This window comes from Aethalodelphis obliquidens, unplaced genomic scaffold (assembly GCF_003676395.1).
Source record: "Aethalodelphis obliquidens isolate GAN/ISIS:26980383/991018 unplaced genomic scaffold, ASM367639v1 scaffold14, whole genome shotgun sequence".
NCBI classification, from domain to species: Eukaryota; Metazoa; Chordata; class Mammalia; order Artiodactyla; family Delphinidae; genus Aethalodelphis; species Aethalodelphis obliquidens.
The window spans coordinates 39,216,802-39,242,084 of NW_020837958.1; the positions used below are offsets into that span (position 1 = coordinate 39,216,802).

At 37.5% G+C, this 25,283-nt stretch overlaps 1 protein-coding gene across 9 annotated transcripts in view; it reads left to right on the forward strand.

Moving 5' to 3' along the window:
- Positions 1–25,283, forward strand: part of NUP98 (nucleoporin 98 and 96 precursor) — a 103,939-nt gene that overhangs the window by 59,381 nt on the left and 19,275 nt on the right. For all 9 annotated transcript variants that reach the window (XM_027115592.1, XM_027115595.1, XM_027115598.1 and 6 more), the window contains 8 exons: positions 6,616–6,732; positions 7,954–8,252; positions 10,303–10,416; positions 11,135–11,273; positions 16,775–16,952; positions 17,736–17,900; positions 23,551–23,733; positions 24,463–24,619. In XM_027115592.1, coding sequence (XP_026971393.1) covers positions 6,616–6,732; positions 7,954–8,252; positions 10,303–10,416; positions 11,135–11,273; positions 16,775–16,952; positions 17,736–17,900; positions 23,551–23,733; positions 24,463–24,619 — 1,352 coding nt within the window. The remainder of the gene's footprint in view (positions 1–6,615; positions 6,733–7,953; positions 8,253–10,302; positions 10,417–11,134; positions 11,274–16,774; positions 16,953–17,735; positions 17,901–23,550; positions 23,734–24,462; positions 24,620–25,283) is intronic.

Consider the following 25,283-nt stretch of genomic DNA (forward strand, 5'->3'; position numbering starts at 1 on the left):
GCATGTGGAATCTTCCCAGACTGGGGCATGAACCCGTGTCCCCTGCATCAGCAGGCGGACTCTCAACCACTGCGCCACCAGGGAAGCCCAGAACTTCATTTCTTTTTAAGGCTGAATAATATTCCACTGTATGGTTAACCCACATTTTGTTTATCCATTCCATCTATTGATGGACTTTTGGGTTGTTTCCACCTTTCAGCTGTGTGAATACTGCTGCTATAAATGTTGGTGTACCAGTATCAGAGTCCCAGTTTCAATTCCTTTGAGTATATATCCAGGTCTTGAATGGTTTGGTCATACATTGATTCTATACTTAACCTTTTAAAGAACTGCCAAACTGTTCGGGCTACCTGAAAAACAATTCAGAGTAATGATAGTAAAGATGATCCAAAACCTTGGAAATAGAATGGAGAAAATACAAGAAACGTTTAACAAGGACCTAGATGACCTGAAGAGCAAACAAACAATGATGAACAACACAATAAAAGAAATTAAAAATTCTCTAGAAGGAATCAATAGCAGAATAAATGAGGCAGAAGAACGGATAAATGACCTGGAAGATAAAGTAGTGGAAATAACTACCTCAGAGCAAAATAAAGAAAAACAAATGAGAAGAATTGAGGACAGTCTCAGAGACCTCCGGGACAACATTAAACACACCAACGTTCAAATTATAGGGGTCCCAGAAGAGGAGGAGAAAAAGAAAGGGACTGAGAAAATATTTGAAGAGATTATATTTGAAAACTTCCCTAATATGGGAAAGGAAATAGTTAATCAAGTCCAGGAAGCACAGAGTCCCATACAGGATAAATCCAAGGAGAAAGACGCCAAGACACATATTCATCAAACTATCAAAAATTAAATACAAAGAAAACATACTAAAAGCAGCAAGGGAAAAACAACAAATAACATATAAGGGAATCCCCGTCAGGTTAACATAGTAATCAAATTGGCAAAAATTAAAGACAAAGAAAACTTATTGAAAGCAGCAAGGGAAAAACGACAAATAACATACAAGGGAACTCCCATAAGGTTAACAGCTGATTTGTCAGCAGAAACTCTACAAGCCAGAAGGGAGTGGCATGATATACTTAAAGTGATGAAAGGGAAAAACCTACAACCAAGAATACCCAGCAAGGATCTCATTCAGACTTGACGGAGAAATTAAAACCTTTACAGACAAGCAAAAGCTAAGAGAATTCAGCACCACCAAATCAACTTTACAACAAATGCTAAAGGAACTTCTCTAGGCAGGAAACAGAAGAGAAGGAAAAGACCTACAATAACAAACCCAAAACAATTAAGAAAATGGTAATAGGAACATACATGTCGATAACTACCTTAAATGTAAATAGATTAAATACTCCAACCAAAAGGCATAGATTGGCTGAATGGATACAAAGACAAGCCGTGTATATATGCTGTCTACAAGAGACCCACTTCAGACCTAGGGACACATACAGACTGAAAGTGAGGGGATGGAAAAAGATATTCCATACAAATGGAAATCAAAAGAAAGCTGGAGTAGCAATTCTCATGTCAGACAACATAGTCTTTAAAATGAACACTATTACAAGAGACAAAGAAGGACACTACATAATGATCAAGGGATCGATCCAAGAAGAAGATATAACATTTGTAAATATTTATGCACCCAACATAGAAGCACCTCAATACATAAGGCAAATGCTTACAGCCATAAAAGGGGAAATCAACGGTAACACAATCATAGTAGGGGACTTTAACACCCCACTTTCACCAATGGACAGATCATACAAAATGAAAATAAATAAGGAAGCACAAGCTTTAAATGATACATTAAACAAGATGGACTTAATTGATATAGGACATTCCATCCAAAAATAACAGAATATACTTTCTTCTCAAGTGCTCATGGAACATTCTCCAGGATAGATCATATCTTGGGTCACAAATCAAGCCTTGGTAAATTTAAGAAAATTGAAATTGTATCAAGTATCTTTTCCAATCACAACACTATGAGACTACGTATCAATTACAGAAAAAAATCTGTAAAAAGAAATACAAACACATGGAGGCTAAACAGTACACTACTAAATAACCAAGAGATCACTGAAGAAATCAAAGAGGAAATCAAAAAATACCTAGAAACAAATGACAATGAAGAAAACACAACGACCCAAAACCTATGGGGTGCAGCAAAAGCAGTTCTTAAGACGGAAGTTTATAGCAATACATTCCTGCCTCAAGAAACAAGAAACATCTCAAATAAACAATCCTGCCTCAAGAAACATCTCAAATAAACAACAGAACGTTATACCTAAAGCAATTAGAGAAAGAAGGACAAAAAAACCCCCAAAGTTAGCTGAAGGAAAGAAATCATAAATATCAGATCAGAAATAAATGAAAAAGAAATGAAGGAAATGATAGCAAAGATTAGTAAAACTAAAAGCTGGTTCTTTGAGAAGATAAACAAAATTGATAAACCATTAGCCAGACTCATCAAGAAAAAAAGGGAGAAGACTCAAATCAGTAGAATTAGAAATGAAAAAGGAGAAATAACAACTAACTGCAGAAATACAAAGGATCATGAGAGATTACTACAAGCAATTATATGCCAATAAAATGGACAACCTGGAAGAAATGGACAAATTCTTAGAAAAGCACAACCTTCCGAGCCTGAACCAGGAAGAGAGAGAAAATTTAAACAGACCAATGACAAGCACTGAAATTGAGACTGTGATTAAAAATCTTCCAACAAACAAAAGCCCAGGACCAGATGGCTTCACAGACGAATTCCAGCAAACATTTAGAGAAGAGCTAACACCTGTCCTTCTCAAACTCTTCAGATGGTGAAAGATGATGTAAAATCTGAAAGAGAAATTAAGGAAACATTCCCATTTACCACTGCCACAAAAAGAATAAAATACCTAGGAATAAACCTACCTAAGGAGACAAAAGACTTGTATGTATGCAGAAAACTAGAAGACACTGATGAAAGAAATTAAAGATGTTACAAACATGTGGAGAGATATACCATGTTCTTGGATTGGAAGAATCAACATTGTGAAAATGACTATGCTACCCAAAGCATCTACAGATTCAATGCAATCCCTATCAAACTACCAATGGCATTTTTCACAGAACTAGAACAAAAAATTTCACAATTTGTATGGAAACACAAAAGACCCCGAAGAGCCAAAGCAGTCTTGAGAAAGAAAAATGGAGCTGGAGGAATCAGGCTCCTGGACTTCAGACTATACTACAAAGCTACAGTCATCAAGACAGCATGATACTGGCACAAAAACAGACATATAGATCAATGGAACAGGATAGAAAGCCCAGAGATAAACCCACCCACATATAGTCACCTTGTTTTTGATAAAGGAGGCACAAATATACAGTAGAGAAGAGACAGCCTCTTCAATAAGTGGTGCTGGGAAAACTGGACAGCTACATGTAAAAGAATGAAATTAGAACACTCCCTAACACCATACACAAAAATAAACTCAAAATGGATTAAAGACATAAATGTAAGGCCAGGCACTATAAAACTCTTAGAGGAAAACATAGGAAGAACACTCTTTGACATAAATCACAGCAAGATCCTTTTTGGCCCACCTTCTAGAGAAATGGAAATAAAAACAAAAACAGATGGGATCTAATGAAACTTAAAAGCTCTTGCACAGCAAAGGAAGCCATAAACAAGACGAAAAGACAACCCTCAGAATGGGAGAAAATATTTGCAAACAAAGCAACTGACAAAGGATTAATGTCTAAAATTTACAAGCAGCTCATGCAGCTCAATATCCAAAAAACAAACAACCCAATCCAGAAATAGGCAGAAGACCTAAATAGACATTTTTCCAAAGAAGATACACAGATTGGCAACAAACACATGAAAGGATGGTCAGCATCACGAATCATTAGAGAAATGCAAATCAAAACTACAATGAGGTATCACCTCACACCAGTCAGAATGGCCATCGTCAAAAAAATCTACAAAAAACACTGGAGAGGGTGTGGAGAAAAGGGAACCTTCTTACACTGTTGGTAGGAATGTAAATTGATACAGCCAGTATGGAGAACAGTATGGAGGTTCCTTAAAAAACTAAAAATAGAACTACCATATGACCCGGCAATCCTACTACTGGGCATATACCCTGAGAAAACCATAATTCAAAAAGAGTCATGTACCACAGTGTTCATTGCAGCTCTGTTTACAATAGCCAGGACATGGAAGCAACCTAAGTGTCCATTGACAGATGAATGGATAAAGAAGGTGTGTCACATATATACAATGGACTATTACTCAGCCATAAAAAGAAACGAAATTGAGTTATTTGTAGTGAGGTGGATGCACCTAGAGTCTGTCATACAGAGTGAAGTAAGTCAGAAAGAGAAAAATACCGTATACTAACACATAAATATGGAATCTAAAAAAAAGAAAAAATTGCTTCTGAAGAACCTAGGGGCAGGACAGGAATAAAGACGCAGACATAGAGAATGGACTTGAGGACACGGGGAGGGGGAAGGGTAAGCTGGGATGAAGTGAGAGAGTGGCATGGACATATATACACTACCATATGTAATATCGGTAGCTAGTGGGAAACAGCCGCATAGCACAGGGAGATCAGCTCCATGCTTTGTGACCACCTAGAGTGGTGGGATAGGGAGGGTGGGAGGGAGTCGCAAGAGGGAAGAGGTGTGGGGATATATGTATATGTATGGCTGATTCACTTTGTTATAAAGCAGAAACTAACACCATTGTAGAGCAATTATACTCCACTAAAGATGTTAAAAAATAAAGGAAAAAAGAAAGAAAGAACTGCCAAACTGTTTTCCGTAGCCGCTGCACCATTTTACATTCCCACCAGCAGTGCACAATGTTTTAATTTTCTCCATATCCTTGTCAGCTCTTGTTATTTTCTGGTATGTCTGTCTGTTTATAACAGCCATTGTAGTGGGGGTGAAGTGGTACCTCATGCTTGTAATTTGCATTCCCTTTATGATGTTGTGTGTCTTATGTGCTTATTAGCCATTTATCTTCTTTGAAGAAAACTGGCAGTAACTGGAATTCAAGGATGATGAGATTGACCTTCAGAGTTTTTTTTTCTTTTTTTATGACAGTGCTTATGAGATGAGTCATAGCTGAACTTAGGACCATGTGCTTTTTACTTTTAGTTCTTTCTTAACTCCAGGGGTAGAGACTTTTCAGGTCCCAATACAAAACAAGTGGCATTTACTAGTGACCCACCCCCTTGGTGGCTCTAGACTCATCTCTGCCTCCCTGCTCCCACAAGACTTGTCAAGTTCACCATCAGCCTCTCAGCCTTCCCTTTGGATCCGAAAAGTCTCCAGGAGAAAAGCAACCCAAAATATCGGACAGCTCCCCGTACCACTGTCCCCCCAGGTTGCTGGTACAGTCATTTTTTACTATCTTGTTGGCTCTTAATGCCTAGAAAGAGCTCTGAGTTTTCTGGTAATCCTTCCTAGGAGAATTAGTCTGCATTACCTAGTCTACCATTAATAGGAGAGCAACTTTTATTTTTCATGGAAATAATAATTTTTTATTGTCAAGTGCCTATTTCATTGGCTTACTTAATACTTACTTAATAACATCATGACTATAGGGAGTATAAATAGCATACATAGGTAAGGAACAAACACTAGATGTTTGTTACTATATAACCTAGTTGTTGAGACTAGAATAAATTAGAGAGTGGCCTAACTACTTAATGGTTGGTTTTAGGCGGCGGTCGGGGCGGGGGGTGGGGAGGCGGGTTGGTTGGTGGGGTTTTTTTTGTTTTGCTTTGTTTTTGTTTTTTTGGCTGTACCGCACACCATATAGGATCTTAGTTCCCCAACCAGGGATCAAACCACGCAGTGGAAATGTGCAGTTCTAACCACTGGACCTCCAGGGAATTCCCGGTGGTTGGTTTTTCTAAAAGAGGGAATGGAGTGCATTAGGTAATCCAGTGACTTTTTAAGTGGAGGTTGATTAAGATCTCTTGTATTGTTTTTCTACTTAAAGCTGGTATGCTGTAGAGGTTGTTGCCTTAAATAAACCTATTGTACACAAACGAACTTTTTAGGTATTCATGGTCATTTCCATCATTGGATATCAGGGGATTTTACTCCTCTTTCTTGTCTTTTTTTTTAAAGAAACCTTTCTCATTTAATCAACAAACATCTATCCTATTTTCCTTCAAGGCAGCGTGCCAGGTTCTATGCAGGAGCAGTCATAAATCCTGACTGCCAAAAAAGAAAAAGTATTTAACGAGAGAAAAGACATGTCGAGAAGTAATTGAAATATATGACAGTGTGATGAGTAAACTAGTGTCTGAACAAAATGCTCAGGGAGTTCAGAAAGGGAAGAGTATTTTCTGGGGGATTTCCTACTTGATTTTGATGTGCTTAGCTTATTCTTCGAAACACCAGAGTGTAATATATTTGAGACCTTGTGTTCTGGTTATGTATTTATGGGATAAGTTGGTGAATTGAACTTGTTAGGTCAATTTTAGATATATATGAATTGAATAAGAGTGTCCCTTTCCACTTAAGGTTTTAAGATGGTCTTTGATGTAATTATGTGTGCCTGAGTTCTTTCTTTTTTTTCTTTTGGTCTCTTTATAGGAAGAGCATTAAGAAGTTGGTTTTGAAAAACCTTAACAATAGCAATCTCTTCTCTCCTGTTAATCGTGATTCAGAAGATCTAGCTTCACCATCTGATTATCCAGAAAATGGAGAGAGGTAAACTGAATTCTCATTTGGGTTACTTCTGGTAGAGGGCCTTGTGCTCATTTAGAAAAGATTCTGAGCTTAGAATTTATTCATTCTATGAAATTGTATGAAGTTAGAAGTATTGGGTTGGCCAAAAAGTTCGTTCGGATTTTTCCATAACATCTTACGGAAAAGTCCAAACGAACTTTTTGGCCAACCCAATATTATAGCATATCAGCATCTAGAAGTTATGTTGTGTTGTTGCTTCTTGAGTACTTTAGACCATAAAATTATTTTTCTGATTCATTTCTGCAAAACTATTTTGGTATCCATGTATGTCATTTTGGATGGGGTTGTTAAAGTGATACACAGTCACTGTAACCAAACCAAAAAAATAAAAAAGTATAGAAATATATAAAGGAGGAAGTACAAGTATATACACTAATTCTTAAGAGTTCAGTGTATATTCTTACAGTTTAAAAATTTATTTATAAATATATTCTTATATATTGTAGAGTTTATGCATGAAATAATATTCTGTAACCTGCTTATTTCCATTTACTGTAAACACCTTTCCGTAATAATATGAATAACCTGCCTCCTCTTTTTAAATGAGTCTGTAACCATTATTGTAAATGTAAGGTAATTCAATCAGTTCTCTATAAGACGACATTTAGATTATTTTGGGATTCCTATATTCAAAATAATGCTTCAGTGAAAAATCCTTGTATATATGTCTTTGCACTTCTGTTTTTTTTCTCTTTGGATAAAATTTTAGTTTGAGTTTTCATAAATGAATCACTAATACCTTATTGATTATAATATTAAAAATTTTAAATTTTCAGTTTTTTATATTGAAATTCACCACTGATTATTTGACCCCACATAGTAGACACCCCCTTCCCCCTTTAAACTAAATGTTGTGACGCTCAGGTTCATTCATTCATGAAAATAGGTCAGTTAAAGCTGTGGAATCTACAGCCAGATTTCCTGGGTTACAATCCCAACTCTAGCACTTAACAGCTTTGTGACCTTGGCAAGTTATTTTTCTGTGTCCGAGTTTTCTGTAAAATACAGAGAAAGATAGCCTATTTTACAGGTTTACCGTAAGTATTAAGTGAATTTTTAATACATGGAATTACCTAGAACGGTGCCAGAAGCTAGTAAAAGCCTAGTAATGTTTGATTGTTACCATTTTACTACTGTTCCTACTCAAGGGACTAAGATAGTATTTATTTTCTCCCTTTTCAGATTCAGTTTTCTGAGCAAACCAGTCGATGAAAACCATCAGCAGGATGGAGATGATGATTCTCTTGTGTCACGTTTTTATACTAACCCTATTGCCAAACCCATTCCTCAAACCCCAGAGAGTGCTGGAAATAAACATAACAGCAGCAACAGTGTGGATGATACCATTGTTGCGTTAAACATGCATGCTGCCTTGCGAAATGGGCTGGAAGGAAGCAGTGAAGAGACCTCTTTTCATGAGGAGTCACTTCAGGATGACCGAGAAGAAATAGAAAATAATACTTACCATATGCATCCAGCAGGTCAGATTCAGATTGGCACTTAAGTAATCTCCTACCAGTCATATGAGACCTCCTGTTTGTCACTGATTTTCAACATAATAGAAGTCAGCTATCTGAACTTCTAAATGTTTTTTATTGCATTTTATGGAAGTTAACACTTAAACACTTCTCACTGATGCTTTGGTTGATTTGGAATTCACTTTTTTTTTGTACCTTTGGAGTAGTTAAAATTCATTTTATTAATTATCCTGGTATAGTTTAAATATCCCAAATTTTGTAGCCAGAGAGACTATCCTCATAATTTTTCCTAGCTTTATAAACTCACATATTGTTTATTGGTTTTTTAATTAAAATTATAGCAGTATTATCATATGAGATTTTTGAGATTTGAGTAGACCATAATGCCTGACTAGAATAGGCATTCAAATGTTAGTGGTTGCTATGGTTATTATCACCTCAGTTCTGTGCTTTTCTTTTTTGTCCCCAACAATGAACTGATTAGTTTTTCCACACTAATCCATGAAACAGTATAAACTACAAGATTGAAGTATCTTGATGGGATGCTTAAAGTTTGCTTTTTCTCTCTGTTGACTTAACATCTCATTTGGGTTTTGACAAATGTCATTACATTCCCCCTTCCCCCCTTTTAATTGAGGTACAATTTATATATAGTGAAGTACACAGATCTTAAGTGTTCATTTCAATGAATTTTGACATATATATACTCAATCAAGAGATAGAACATTTCTTTCACTCTGGAAAGTTCTTTTCTGTCCCCATCTCAAGAAGTCAACCACAGTCTCGTTTCTGTCACATAGATTAGTTTTGCCTAGTCTTTTTTTTTTTTAATTTATTTTACAGTTTGTCTTGATGTGTCTGTAAACTTGTTCTATATCTAATTATCTTATTGCCTTCATATATATCTTTGGCCACTTGGCGCCCTAAGGAAACAACTTTATACTTCCACATTAAGAATCCTATGTTATCTACATTTGTGTTTAGACATCTACATGAGTTCATTATAATACTACATCTTAAATATCCAGTCTAGATTTTTTTTTTATTGTTTCGAGTTTTCTCACTGACATTTTTTGCCGCCTCCCAATTTAAAATTCCATTCTCAAGGACACTTTAACAACCCTCTAAAACTCGCCCATAGAGAAGCAAGTTAAACATCTGAGTGGGCATTGCTGGAGGCTGGAATTTGATCTTATATTGGCCTTAAACTCTTTCCTCTCAGAGAGCAAGTTAGCCTGATCTCTTCCTGTAAATGGAATAAGGAGTGACTAGAACAAGCATAACCATGCTATATTTTCTTTGATTTCTTCAGAAATCTGCCTAGTTAGCACTTTTTAAAATAACATCAGTGTAGTCCTTTAAGTTTCCATTTGTCTATGGGACTTTCTCATGTAGGATTTTTCATCTTGATTTTAGCTCTCAATTTGAGGATGTAAATTTGAAAGATACAAGAGGTTTATAGAAGGCAATAACATGTAAAACTAAAAGCATTGGTTTTGGAGTTTTAGCTCCACCTCTAATCCACTGAATTACCACATAAGCCAAAAACCTGGGTTTGGGCGTCTTCCATGTGTAAAATAAAAGAAAACAGTAAGTCTTTCCCAGAATGTATTCTATGGAATGCCTTTCATAGTGCACGTATGTTAATAGGTGTCATATGAAAAGGAAGGTCTGTGGTTAAATAAGTCTTGGAAACACTGGATTAAGTAAATAGATTTCATTGTTTTGTGAGTTTTCAGAACCTGTAATATACTATCTTGTGCATGTTCTCCAGACTTACTTAACCATGAGGTTTTTTTAAAAAAACACTTGGTTTCTCTTAGGAATAGTGTCTCTTAGAAAAGCAGATTGAAAAAAAAAAAGAAAACTAGCTTGGAAAAATGCTTTATTCCTATATATTTTCTCTTTTTATAATAATTTACTGATCAGGTAATTTTTTAAATTATCCATTCTGTAGAAAATTTTTAAAAAGGAAAAAGTGAAATAAATACTACCGAAAATTCCTCTACCTGAGGTCAGTCACAACTAGTATTTTCTGTTTCTTTTGTCATAGGCATCGTTCTCACTAAGGTTGGCTACTATACTATTCCATCCATGGATGACCTAGCTAAAATTACCAATGAAAAAGGAGAGTGCATTGTCTCTGACTTCACTATTGGTCGTAAAGGTGAGTGTGAATTTAAGAGTTAGTAGTGTATAAGCCAGAGATCTTCACTTGATTTTTATAATTAAGTAAAGGAAGCTCTTGATAGCTAAATTTGTTTTTTACCTACATTTGGACCCACCTTGGCCTGAATAGACACTTTGATTGACAAGTAACAAAAAAAGACTAGAACTTTGTAGTAGTCTTCACAAAGACTGTTTGTAAGTATTTGGCTCATTGCAATTTTCGACAATTAAAATACTGTAAACAGCAAGAAATAGTGAGAAAATTAGTAGTTGACAAGAGATGGGTAATACTTAGGTTCAACTTCATATTATTAAGTTATTACAGATAAATTTTCTTGGGGAAAAATCTCATCTTGCTGTATTGTATTAAAAGAAGGGCTCAAGTATTTTAATTCATACTGCAGGCTAGGTGTTAAGGGTTGTTTATGTAGCAGCCGGAGAGATTTAAATTTGGGGAGAGATTTAAAAAGGCTATTTTGAGGATAACGTTAAGTGCTGTAAAAACACACATGTTAAATCAGATAAATGTATTTGATGTCACCTTCTAATACATATTATAGATGAAATAACCCATTCAAGGAATTGCTGGGTGATTTAGAATATTGATTAATGTTTAAAGCTGCTTGCTCCTTCTCATTATATAATCACTAGAAGTATGAAATGGGTATTTGCCCTCTATACAGGATGAGTTTTTAACTGTTTGTTCTGATTTATAGGTTATGGTTCAATCTATTTTGAAGGAGATGTGAATTTGACAAATCTAAATTTAGATGACATTGTGCATATCCGAAGGAAAGAAGTGATTGTTTACTTAGATGATAACCAAAAACCACCTGTGGGTGAAGGGCTAAATAGGTATGAATTTATTTACATATTTAAAAAATAATCAGTTAAATCACAGTTTTTTTCTGTTAACACAAATGTATTCATATTATATACATTTTTTTGCAACTTGTTCCTTTGACTTACTATAGTGTATGATTATTGTTTCTCTACTTTCATTTAAAAGTGTAAGTGATAAAGAAATGATATAGTATGACTTCTTTGGCTTCTTTTCCCTAATATCATCAGGTCCAATTGGTTAGTTTCCAAAAACTTTTGGGAAACGCCTTTTTTTTTTCTTTTGGCCACACTGCGTACCATGTGGCATCTTAGTTCCCCAACCAGGGGTTGAACCCTTGCCCTCTGCAGTGGAAGCACAGATTCTTAACCACTGGACTGCCAGGGAAGTCCCGGAAAATGCTTTTTAATAGTATTTTTTTCTTGTTTCTGCTGTGACTGTGCTTAACTCTTTCTCTATATGTTAGTGTGAGATACTAGCTTCTAATAGGGTCCAGGTGAAAGGGCCATAATTAAAGTCATTTATGTTCACAACCCACTGAGATTGAATCATGAAGAAATAGAAGCTCTAGGGCTTCCCTGGTGGCGCAGTGGTTAAGAATCTGCCTGCCAGTGCAGGGAACACGGGTTCGAGCCCTGGTCTGGGAAGATCCCACGTGCTAAGCAACTAAGCCTGTGCACCCCAACTACTGAACCTGCGCTCTAGAGCCCATGAGCCACAACTACTGAGCCTGAGTGCCACAACTACCAAAGCCCACATGCCTGGAGCGCATGCTCCACAACAGGAGAAGCCACCTTAATGAGAGGCCCACGCACCACAACGAGGAGTGGCCCCCGCTCGCCACACTAGAGAAGGCCTGCACGCAGCAACGAAGACCCAACACAGCCAAAAAAATAAATAAATAAATAAATTTATAAATGATAATAAAAACAAAGAAATAGAAGCTCTGAACAGCCCTGTAACTAATAAGGAAATTGAATTAGTAATCAATACCCCCTTCCCTGGTGCCCGCTTCACCCAAGTGCTGGACCAGATGGCTTCACTGGTGAATTATACTAAACATTTAAAGAAGAATTTACACCATTCTCCTCAAACTCTTCCCAAAAATTGAGGAGGGAACACTTTTCTAATTCTTTGAGGCAAGCATTACCCTGATTCCAAAGCTAAACAAAGATGCTACAAGAAAAGACTACAGACCAGTATCTTTAATAAATATTGATGTAAATATCCTCAACAAAATACTAGCAGACAGAATTCAGTACTGCATCGATTGGATTACACACCATGACCAAATGGGATTTATTTCTGGAATGCACAGATGGCTTAACATACAAAAATTGATGAATGTAATGCATCACATTTACGAAGGAAGAAAACCACATGATCATCTTGGTGCAGAAAAAGCAGTAGACTGAATTCAGTACCTTTTCATTTTAAAGACACTCAGCAAAATAAAGATAGAAGGAAACTACCTCAGCATAAAAAGGCCATATTTGAAAAACCCACAGGGAACATCATACTCAGTAGTGAAAGACTGAGAGCTTTTCTTCTAAGATCAGGAACAAGACAAGGATGCTTGCTTTTAAAAGCCACTGCTGGAAGTCCGAGCCAAACCAATTAAACAAGATAAAGAAATAAAAGACATTCAAATTGAAAAGAAAGAAGTAACTTTATCTCTGTTCACAGATGATGTGATCTTTTTCTTTTTTAATTTTTACTTATTTATTTTTTTGGCCGTGCCGTGTGGCACGTGGGATCTTAGTTTCTTAACCAGGGATCAAACCCATGCGCCCTCCAGTGGAAGTGCAGAGTCTTAACCTCTGGGATGCCAGGGAAGTCCCAGATGATGTGATCTTATATGTAGAAAGCCTAAAGATTCCACAAAAAACTTTACAGCTAATAAACACATTTAGCAAGGTACAAAATCAACATGCAAAAAACAGTTGAGTTTCTGTACACTAACAATAATTTGAAAAGGAAGTTAAGACAGTTTCATTTACAGTAACATCAAGAAGAATAAAATACTTAGGAATAAACTTAACCAAGGAGGCAAAAGACTTATATGCTGAAAACTACAAAACACTGCTGAGAGAAATTAAAGAAGACATATAAATGAATAGATATCCCATGTTCATGGATAGGAAGACTTAAAATTGTTAAGATGTCCATACTACCCAAAGCAGTCAACTGAGTTAATGCAGTCCCTATCAAAATCCCAACTGCATCTTTTGCAGAAATAGAAAAAATGATCCTAAAACATACGGAATTTCAAGGGTACCATGAATAGCCAGACTAATCTTGAAAAATAACAGAGCTGGAGGACTCACACTTCCTGACTTGAAAAACAAAGCTACAGTAACCAAAACAGTGTGTTACTGGCATAAAGACAGACATATAGAGTAATGGAACAGAATAGAGAGCCCACACATATAGGGTTAAATGTTGACAGGGTTGCCAAGACCATGCAATGGAGAAAGAAATCTCTTCAGCAAATGGTTTTGGGAACCCTGGATATCCACAACAGAAGAATGAAGTTGTATCCTTACCTTATGCCATAAATAAAAATGAACTCAAAATTGATCAAAGACCTAAAACATAAGACTTAAAACTATAAAACTCTTAGAATATGTTTCACAACATATATGGCAAAGACTTCCTGGGTACGACACTGAATGCATAGGCAACAAATAGTAAAAATAAACAAACTGGGGCTTCCCTGGTGGCGCAGTGGTTGAGAGTCCACCTGCCAGTGCGGGGGACACGGGTTCGAGCCCTGGTCCAGGAGGATCCCACATGCCGCAGAGCAGCTGAGCCTGTGCGCCACGGCTGCTGAGCCTGGGCTCTAGAGCCCGCGAGCCACAACTACTGAGCCCACATGCCACAACTACTGAAGCCCGTGTGCCTAGAGCCCACCACAGGGAGGGAGGAAGTCCACCGCAATGAGAAGCCCGCACACCGCAATGAGCAGCCCGCACACCGCAACAAGGGGTGGCCCCTGCTTGCCACAATTGGGGAAAGCCTGCGCGCAGCAACGAAAACCCAACACAGCCAAAAATAAATAAATAAAATAAATAAATTTATAAATAAATAAAATAGACAGTGGACTACATCAAAATTTAAAACTTCTGTACATCAAAGGGCATAATCAACAGAATGAAAAGCCAGCAAATCATGTATCTAATAAGGGGTTAATACCCAGAATATGAAGAACTTCTATAGCTCAACCATTTAAAAAAAAATAATTAAAAATGGGCAAAGGACTTGAATACATGGTTCTCCAAATATGATAAAAAAGTGGCCAACAAGCATATGAAAAGATGCTCAACATTGATAATAATTAGGGAAATGCAAATCAAAACCACAGTGAGTTATCACACCCCTTAGGAGGTTACTTTAAAAGAAAAATAACGTTTTTGCAAGAGTGTGGAGAAATGAGAACCTTTGTGTATTGTTGGTGGGAATGTAAAATGTGGTACAGCTGCTATGGGAAAGAGTATGTATGGTGGTTCCTCAAAAACTTAAAAATGAACCAGCAATTCTAATTCTGAGTATATATCCAAAAGAATTGAAAAATAGAGTCTTGAAAAGATATGTGCACACCCATATTCATAGCAGCACTGTTCATAATAGCCAAGAGGTAGAAGAAACCCAAGTGTCCGTGAATAAACAAAATGTATGTACACACAGTGGAATATTATTTAGCCTTAAAAAGGAAGGAAACTTTGACACATGCTACGGAACGGATGAACCTTCAGGACATTATACTAAGTGAAATAAGCCAGTTGCTTGCAGAAAGACAAATAATGTATGAGTCAACTTATTTGAGGCACGTAGAGAGTCAGATTCATAGAAACAAGACAGTAGAATGGTGATGATAACTTTTGTTATACCTTTTTAACCACAATAAAAATTAATGTTAAAGTCATCAAAAAAAAGTAATCTATTATTATGTGGTAATCACTGTACTAAATGCAAGGCATACTGGATGAATAGGACACAGTCCTTGATCTCAGATATTGCTATTAGAAGGATTACATTACCATTATTATCATCAATTCACACTGATTTAATGGTTAATACTGTGATGTTCCTGATACCTCATTCTGCAGGCATTCGTTGTTAATGGTAGTTGCTGCTATTATTACTGTTCTTGTTATGTACAATAACACTTTAAGACCTTCACTAACACTTAGGTCTTTGCACTGAACTATTAACACTGGACTTGGTCAAGGATGCATAGCTTAAGTGTTACTAAAATCAGATTGGGGACCCTGGTGGCACAGTGGTTAAGAATCTGCCTGCCGCAGTGGTTAAGAATCCACCTGCCAATGTAGGGGACATGGGTTCGAGCCCTGGCCCAGGAAGATCCCACATGCTGCGGAGCAACTAAGCCCATGCGCCACAACTACTGATCCTGCGCTCTAGAGCCCGTGTGCCACAACTGCTGAAGCCCGTGCTCCGCAACAAGAGAAGTCGCCGCAACAAAAAGCCTGCGCACCACAACGAGAAGCCCGCGCACCACAGCAAAGAGTAGCCCCCACTCACCGCAACTAGAGAAAGCCCACGCACAGCAACAAAGACCCAACACAGACAATAAATAAATAAATAAATAAATAAAATTAAAAGAGAATCCGCCTGCCAATGCGGGTGACACGGGTTCAATCCCTGGTCCAGGAACATCCCACACGCCACGGAGCAACTAAGCCCGTGCGCAACAACTACTGAGCCCACGTGCTGCAACTACTGAAGCCCGCATGCCCAGAGCCCGTGCTCCGCAGCAAGAGAAGCCACCTCAGCGAAGAGTAGCCCCCTGCAACTAGAGAAAACCCCAGCACAGCAATGAAGACCCAATGCAGGCTCCCCCCGCACCCCCATCCCCGTCCATTAAAAAAAAAAATCGGATTGGAGGGGCTTCCCTGGTGGCGCAATGGTTGAGAATCCGCCTGCCAGTGCAGGGGACACAGGTTTGAGCTCTGGTCCAGGAAGATCTCACATGCTGTGGAGCAGCTAAGCCCATGCGCTGCAACTACTGAGCCTGCACTCCAGAGCCTGTGAGCCACAACTACTGAAGCCCACGTGTCTAGAGCCCATGCTCCGCAACAAGAGAAGCCACCACAATGAGAAGCCCGCGCACCGCAACGAAGAGTAGCCCCCGCTCGCCACAACTAGAGAAAAGCCCGCACGCAGCAATGAAGACCCAACGCAGCCCAAGATAAATAAATAAATAAATAAATTTACTAAAAAAAAAATCGGATTGGAGATAATTGATGTACCATGGTAGTTTGAAGTAAGTGGGGTTTGACACTCTTGAACCAGATATTTAGCTAGTTGATGTGGGGGTAATTCCTTACTCTTAAGCCCATCTACCTTAGGAGCCAAGACTCAAGTTTATGAAACACCTGCAGAATAATTCCACAGTAACACAGATACCTTTATTTGCTGTGTATATATGTGTTACTTGGCTTTCTGGTCATAGATAGGAAACATTTACACTTTACTTGATTGTACATTACAGGAAGGCTGAAGTTACATTGGATGGAGTTTGGCCAACAGATAAAACATCTCGTTGTTTAATAAAGAGCCCAGATCGACTTGCTGATATCAACTATGAGGGAAGATTGGAAGCAGTTTCAAGGAAACAGGGAGCTCAGTTCAAAGAGTACCGTCCTGAAACTGGTTCTTGGGTATTTAAGGTATAGTCTTTTTTTTTTTTTTTTAAGGTATAGTCATTTAACCTAGTTCTTATAAACTGTAGTTATAAACTGTGTTAGAAGAGATCCTTTTTTAAATTCTGTTTCTACAAATTAGGAAATAGATATAGAGATACATCATAATTTGCTTCAAATTACACATCTCATTAAACCCCAGAGCAGTAAGGAGCTATTATAAACTTTTTGAGCACATGATTCAAGTTCTACGCCCCATCTTATGACCATTTAGATATACTTCTATGGTGTGTTTTTCTAATTTGTGACATCATTGGGGACATCAGGCAGAATTTTTGTCTCTTGATAGATCACCTCTTCATAAATAATTTTTATTCTTTTAAAGATTTCTGGGTATGTAGAGGTTGACTTCCTCCCTTCCTTAATAGTTTAGTCCAGTGGATTCTTTCTCTTCTAGACCAGTTGAATTATTTAGCTTGTCGAAGGCCCTTGTGTAGGTAGGGAACAACTAGGCAGTACATTCACACACACGCACGCATGCGCGTGCACGCACATAATATATACCGAAAATAGTAATGACTCTTCTGGATTTGGTTTCCTGTATTAATAGTACACGCACCAAACATTATCTAAATCGTAGAAAAAAACAGTAAAGTATGATACGTGACATTTCATTTTGCTTTAAATATTTTGATCTCTTTTTTTTTTTTTTGAAGCTAATTCTGTAAGATTGCAAGGGCAAGTATAATGGAAGCCCTTCTGAATATAACAGTGTTAAAAGTGATTTTGTTGGATTCTTCTCTTCCTTAGGTCTCTCATTTTTCTAAGTATGGCCTTCAGGATTCTGATGAAGAGGAGGAGGAACGGCCATCCAAAACTAGTACAAAGAAGTTGAAGACTGCCCCTTTACCTCCTGCAGGCCAGGCCACCCCATTCCAGATGGCTCTTAATGGCAAACCAGCACCTCCGCCCCAGGTAGAGACAGGACAATGAATTTGAATGGAGTCCATGATACAGACGTTGAAAGCAAGTCATTCAGCTAGTACAAAGCTGTTTTATGACCCCGGAACTTTGAAGAGTACAAATGTATTGGCAATCATGTTAAGACAATTACAAGGGAGGGCATGAGGTGGTACTGGTATCTGTTGTTTACTTGAGAGATTCAAAGAGTTCTCTTGCTGTTTGGATCATTCCTTCTACAGATTGTCATTCTTAAACACCTCCCTCTCTCTTCATTTGGACTTGCTGAATTCTCTGCTCAGTGATCAACTTAAGATAGTATTTTGCTTGTGTGGGTTGATGCAGAGTAAACCCGACTTCTGTTGACTACCTAATGTGCAGTTTAATCTTATTCTTTACCTCCATGGTTTTTTTAAAAGTTCAGGTTAGCTTTCTGCAAGGGTTTTTAACTCCATTTTTCTCAAGTTGTTTGCTTATACTTCAGGTAATCTCTTGATATTTGTATTTTGACAATACATAATCTTTATGAAAATACATAAAGCTTTAGAATACAAATGAATTGTTGGCTTGGGGAGAGTAGGGGCTACATCATTTATTGCAATTACCTGTACCACACTCTTTTTCAGTATTGTTAAGCCAGTATAAACCTTTTGTCCTTGTAAGGAAAGGTTTGTAATTTAAATATCAGGTAGTTTCTTTGCCAAATCATAAGGGAGTTTTACTTTCATTTGGATGTTGTTTATATTCAATCAGGTTATAACAGTTTTTTTCTGTGCTGCCATACTCATCTCAAAGAAGAGAACTTGATATAAAATGTCTTTGTAAAGCATCCTCTACCTCTCAGCTGCTAAAAGCAGGACCTTTGGAATTTTCCATGCTACAATTCTTAATGCTGAAGGCTGCTGAAATGTGCGATTTTTATGATTGATTAAATAATTTCTTGGGAGGCACTTTGGAGACTTTTGTGTATATATGTTCACGTTTGCGCGTACAGGGTGAGGGGGAGGGTATGATACAAGTGGGAAATGGGAAATATGTTGACTTTTATGTTTATAATTTTAGCCTTTAGAATACCCCTCTATTTAGAATACATCTCTTCTGAACTAAAGAAATGCTGTAAATGGACTTGGTTTTCCAGTTACCCACATTCATTTTGTCTGAATCATATGCTTTGTATAATCTCTCTTTCCAATTTTGCAGTATACTGTATATGTATTTCTTTGGATAAGAGTCAGATAGCCTTCTTTTCTGCCAATAAAAGTAATATGTAGGCTCCTTAAAGATACAGCTGAAAAAGAAAAGCTTCATCTTTTTGACAGGTAGAGCAAATTTATGTAATGTTAACCATCAGTGATTTCTAGGCTCTTTAATTTCCAGAATACAAATAGTAAGAGATAACAATAAATTCCTGTGATGGTACTACAGTAGGTGAGAGAGTTCTTTTGAAAAACTGAGCACCAAAAAATTTCAGGAGAAGGTTCTAGGAAAAGGAGAGGTGGTAAGGATCAAGATGGGCAAAGAGAATATAGTGAATAGGTATCTTATCCAGATATCTCCTTTTATTGAGGAAGTGGGCCGTCTTTTGACCTTTTGGATGCAGAAGGGAGAAATGGGTAGACTTGTTTAGATATTTAGGCTAATGTGTTAGAACAATAACAGGGGACTTTGGAGAACTCTTTGTAATGCCCAGTGACCTAAGTGAGGTTAGGGGAAATGCCAGTGGTTGCACAGTTTTTTGAGTTATTAGCAGCAGGACCTACATTTTATTTGGCATGAGGAAAATACTTGAGCCATCTGAATAAACTGGAAACAGCACAGTCTTCTCATCCCAGTGTCAAGATGACTGTCTTCACATTGTCACCTGGCTCCCTGGGGGGGTTGATTTCCGTGATACGGTGTTCCTTCCGTCTGCTGTAGCTTTTTTTCCCCCCCTTTCCAAAATTTCGGGTTCTGGGAGTTGGGGGGGGGGGGGGGGGTGTCCTTAAGGCATTAGGAAGATATATAGTTTTGTTTAATGGTTACATTTATTCAACTATCTTTTGTATAATATCCTCAGTCCTGTCTTTGCAGTTCGTTCTTAAACCTTGCTTTGCTCCTTAAACAACAAGTGAATCTAAGCAATCAGAAAACAGAAGGGTAACTATATTTTTATGTAATCTTCTCCTCTGTGCCTTTTTTTTGGCTGCGCTGAATGGCTTGTGGGATCACAGTTTCCCAACCAGGGATTGAACCCCGGCCACAGCAGTGCAAGCACCAAATCCTAACCACTAGGCCACCAGGGAACTCCCTCTCTATGCCTTTTAAGTTAGAGAAAATGTTGGCAGAAAACCCTTTATCACAGGTGAATTAGGGCAGTTACAGAAACATTTGTTTGGTAGTTAGAACATTTATTCTAAAATGCTGATCTAAGACCCAATTTTCAGCCAACTGCATCAATATCTTGGAGAGTCCATGTATCTGGCATTGAGGCTCAGGCATATTTATATTTTAAATGCTTTCCCCCAAGTGATTGAGATATGTAGCCTCGTTTCGAAACTGTCAGAAGGCTTCAGATCTTTAGCAGTGACGTAGAGAGACATGTAGCTTTTTCCTAAGCCTTATACTGAAATGTAACTTGTGTTCAGTACCATCAAGACACACTAGTTGACTTGCTCAGAAACTTAGCATTGTTTACTCGGTGAGTACATTCAAATAACTTTAAAAGTTTTTTAAAGGAAAAAGTGATTAGAATTTAGAAGAAAGTTCCATTTTATCTTGTGTTTACTTGTTTGAAAAAGTGGCAGGTATCTAAATTTAGCCAGTGAATCAATATATATTTTAATTTATATTTTATGTAATTTATACATGTTATATATAAAATAATTCTGTAGTCACAAGACTTTTTCAGATATGCATGTTACTGAATCCTATGCCTCCTGCAGTAATATCCGTGAATGTATGTGTAGAAACATGCACACTTTCATGGGCCCTTGTAACCCTGACATGGGATTGCTCTTGAACACAGTATTGTTGACAGGGCTGATTTTCCAGCAAAATGAATATGAAACATTCTTTGCTGTTAGAAAACGAGTTGGAGGCAGGCAATAGTAGTACTTATATACTGGATTAGGCTATTTGGCTGGGAGAACAATATGAATTATTTAAACATGGATTTGACCTTGGATTGGATATTTACCCTTTGTTGAATAAGGGTATCTTGATTTAACTTCATTGCATTACTTTATCTGTTGGATTAAGAGATGCTGTATCTTTAGGGTATTGTTTACATGAGGAAGATTCTTTTGAGCTGGAGAGTGGAGGTTTCTAAAAACATTAAAGGTTTCAGTTGTGAAACATCACCCTCCATATATCTAAAGAGAGTCATTTTGTAGATCTTGTCTGTTTACTTAGTATTTGATGGGCTTCTTTTTTTTTAACCCCCTTCTTTCCTTACTCAGGTCCTTCTGTGTCACCAATTTTTTTTATTGTCTACTTTTCTTTCTAGTACTGGCTTTGAGGAAGCACCTGATCTCCCAAGATTTCTCTGAAAATAACATCTGTTGGGGTAGTTTGTTGAAATTACTTAGATATACTTAAATGAAATCCACACATGGGGTTTCTAGGAGTTTACCAGGTCCTCATAGTTTCAAATTCACTTCGCCCTGTCCACTTATTAGATGACAGTAGCTTTGAAGTCTATGCATGAGGATGAAACAAATAAAACCTTGATCCTTAGCTTTCTTAAAGATAGGCTGAGTCCCTTAGGTCTCTAATCTAGTTACTTGATGAAATCCTGCCACTGCCTAAAAGTGTTCTAAGTGAGCATCTGTTGCTGTTAGTGTTATTCCTTTGTTGAATAGTATAGTAAATTGAAACCCTCTTCCTCCTTCCTTTCCTCGCACCTATACTCGCTCCTTATCTTTCATAGGTATTAGCTTTTCCTACTGCGTGGCAGACACTGCATTAGCCAGTAGAAATAACAAAGTGTTTTGGTGAATTTAACAATGTGCTTGGTGTTAGATACAGAAAATAGTAGGCTATAATCTCTACTTTCAAGCCTTCACAATCTGGTGGGTCAAATATATATATATGTGTGTGTGTGTGTATTTGTGTATACACACACACACAAGGAATTATACCATGATATAGTGTATAAAATAGGTATAGACAAGGTGTTACGGGAGCCCAGCAGAAGAGGGTATCCTGACAGGTTGACAGAGGATGGGGAATTTCAGAACTATTCCTAAAGTGAATTGGTTAAAAGTTAACAGACCAGAGGGCATTGGAGTGTTCCCGTGATTCTTGTAATTATAATGAGAGGATCACCACCAGGGCTGCTTTTCATTTTTTTTCCAGAATTTTAAAACGTAAAAGTAGTTAGACCTGCCTGTAGCCTCCCCAATAGGTAAAAAATAGTATCATTTTGTCTTTTAACCATTATTTAGCCTCCAGTTTGTTAGAGCAGTCCTTGGGGATTGTTCACAACTTAAGTGGCAATTCACCACGTTTCCAACACCTCAACTTTTCTACAGTTATAGATGGAAATAGTCATTCTTTTAGTAAGGATATTTGTTAAAGGAATTCAGGGGAGTAATAGATAATGCACCATTGAAAAGTTTAAAGTTTAAAAAGTTATGCTAATGGTTGTTTCTTGGTTCAAAGAAATCATGAAACTTTTTTTTTTAACCACCTATTGTACAATAGCATCCATTTGAAGTTTAGCATGAAATAGGCCACTCATGAAAGATAAGCCAAAAATTGTGGAAGGTTAGTAATCTACAGATGAGATTATGGAAGAAAACTAATTGGAAGAACTTTTAGATTTGAGAATGTTTCGTAAATTGGCTTAGCCGCTTGTTAACATTTTAACCAGGTCATATGCAAGTTTAGGACATATTTAATGAATTTGCACTGAGCCAATTTTACAGTGTGTTTCCGCTTTATGAATGTTTACCTTTTCAAACCGTAGACTTAATCATGGCTGTATCTTTAAAACTGCTTAATAAATGTAAATCTAACTCTTGACACATTTAAACATAAAGGAATTATTCCCAGATAAAAATTGTTCCTAATAGAACTTTGCTTTTTCTTTTGGGAAATTAGAGTACACGTTCGTCATCTGATATGATACTGCACGGGTAGAGCCCAGCTAACCTTAGGATTCAGTCTCCTGAAAGATAAATTCCAGGCCCAAAATTGTGTTTGTGATAACTAGAAATTTATGTCTAAATGTTTTCTTTAAGAAAATGCAGAGTTACTGGAGACTTTGATATTTGTATCTTTTATTCTCTTTTCCCAATGGCTTCTGACTGCAAGGAATGTGAGGGAAGGGTAACCCTGTATAAATCAGAAAATTATAGTTGCTAACTAAGTCAAGTAAGGCATAATCTTTGTCTCAAGAAGACCATATGTTCAGTATGGGTGCTGGCTTAGGTTCCAGGCTCCAGACCATAATATTACAAAAGGGTGATTCCATGAATCCTCATTTGGATCCCAAGTACTAATAGAGGAATTTGGGGGTAATTTTTAAATCCTCTTTAGCAAATATGCTACCTCACATTATGATGGAATGGGCAGAATCTAATATTGTTGTATCATATTTTGAATAAAGTAAATATGGTCTAGAAGCTTTGTGTCTATTTGGTGTCGTTTAATGCTGCCTCCCTGATCTTTCTGCTGTCTACAGAGCCAGAGCCCAGAGGTGGAGCAGTTAGGGAGGGTTGTGGAACTGGACAGTGACATGATAGATATCACCCAGGAGCCAGTTTTGGATTCCATGTTAGAAGAGAGCGTGCCTGAGGATCAGGAACCTGTGTCTGCCTCAACACACATTGCGTCTTCACTGGGAATTAATCCACATGTCTTACAGGTGAAGTCCTAACCCACCCTTACTACAACAGGAATCCAAACTAATATTTATCTTCCCTTCATAACATCAGGCTTTTCCTTTCATTAATCACTTAAGAGCGTTGAATGGTCACTGGAATGAGAAAAACCAGGAATATGGCCCATGTTTAGGCATCATTTTCCCATTCGTGGGAGGAAGGCTATAGTGAGATTCAGAAGACCTGGATTCTAACCCCAGTTTTGTAACTGTTACTGTGTGACTTTAGGCAAGTCATTTAATGTGAGCACTATAAAATATTAATTTCATTTACTTTACAGAGAGGTTTTGAAGCTCTGGAAAGTGCTCCACAGGAGTTTTGTTTGTTCATTTGTTTATTTTTTCTCTTTTTTAAATTGTAGTTACAAGTTTCTTTAAGCTGTGTCTCAACTTCTCCCTGCCTGTGCCTTTTGTCATATTATGAATTTAGCCTTTGACTTACATTTGACTTTGAAATTAATTCATTAAGCAGACATGTGAGCAACTGCTGTGTGCCAGCCTCTGGTGAGACTGTATATACAAAGCAGAGGAGTTTTATATAACTTCTGTCCTTCAGGCACATACAGTGTAACAGAGTCACACAAATATTATACTAGCTCTGGACACAGCCTGAGACAGAGCTTTTTAAAAAATTGGTCGTTGTAAACTGCATTTTTCTTTTATGGCCTTTGGATTTGGGGGAGCACATTCATTCTATAGATATTGCCTTTTTAGATCATGAAAGCATCATTGCTTGCTGATGAAGAAGATGTAGATATGGTCCTGGATCAACGCTTCAGTCGCCTTCCTTCTAAAGCAGATACGTCTCAAGAAATCTGTTCTCCCAGGCTCCCCATTTCAGCAACTCACTCATCAAAATCCCGTTCATTAGGTACTGTAAAAGATGCTCTTTTGCAAGAAAGCTGTAAAGTCTGGCTTTTCACATATCTTCTTCTAAGCTGAGTTGACTTCTCTAGCAAACAACTCCCTAAAGGTGTATGACATAATGATGCCAAGCAGAAATGTACTCTTATAAATGCACCTGTTAGGTGGGGCCAGTTTTTAAAAAACATGGTCACTGGTGCAGATGCAGAAGTTGTATGGAGAAAAAAAGCATTTGTTTTGTTGGGGGGCATGTTTTTATTTGCTTATGAGTGTGGGTTAGATAGTAAGCTCAGATTTCCTAATTTTTATCATACCTTAGAGGAATCAGCAAGTTGTCTTGCTCTGTACTCTTTTTGTGCAGTTCTAACACTATCATTATTGCTTTCTAGGGGCAAATGTTGCTTCTTATAATGTGCAAAACTTTTCAGATTTCTACCTTTCCCTAAACCTTCCCAAATTCCCAGGACAGCAGTTGCCTGTACATTTTAAAGCTTTTCTTATCTCTTCTAGTGGGCTTGTAACTATGTGGGATTGGAGGTAGAGTATTGATATCAACAGAGGAGTTCAGCAGGTGTAATTTCAAAACGGTTTGAAAGCCAGAGGAACTACCAGGAAGATATTTGTTATATTGCCTTAAAAACTAAATGTTTGGGCTTCCCTGGTGGCACAGT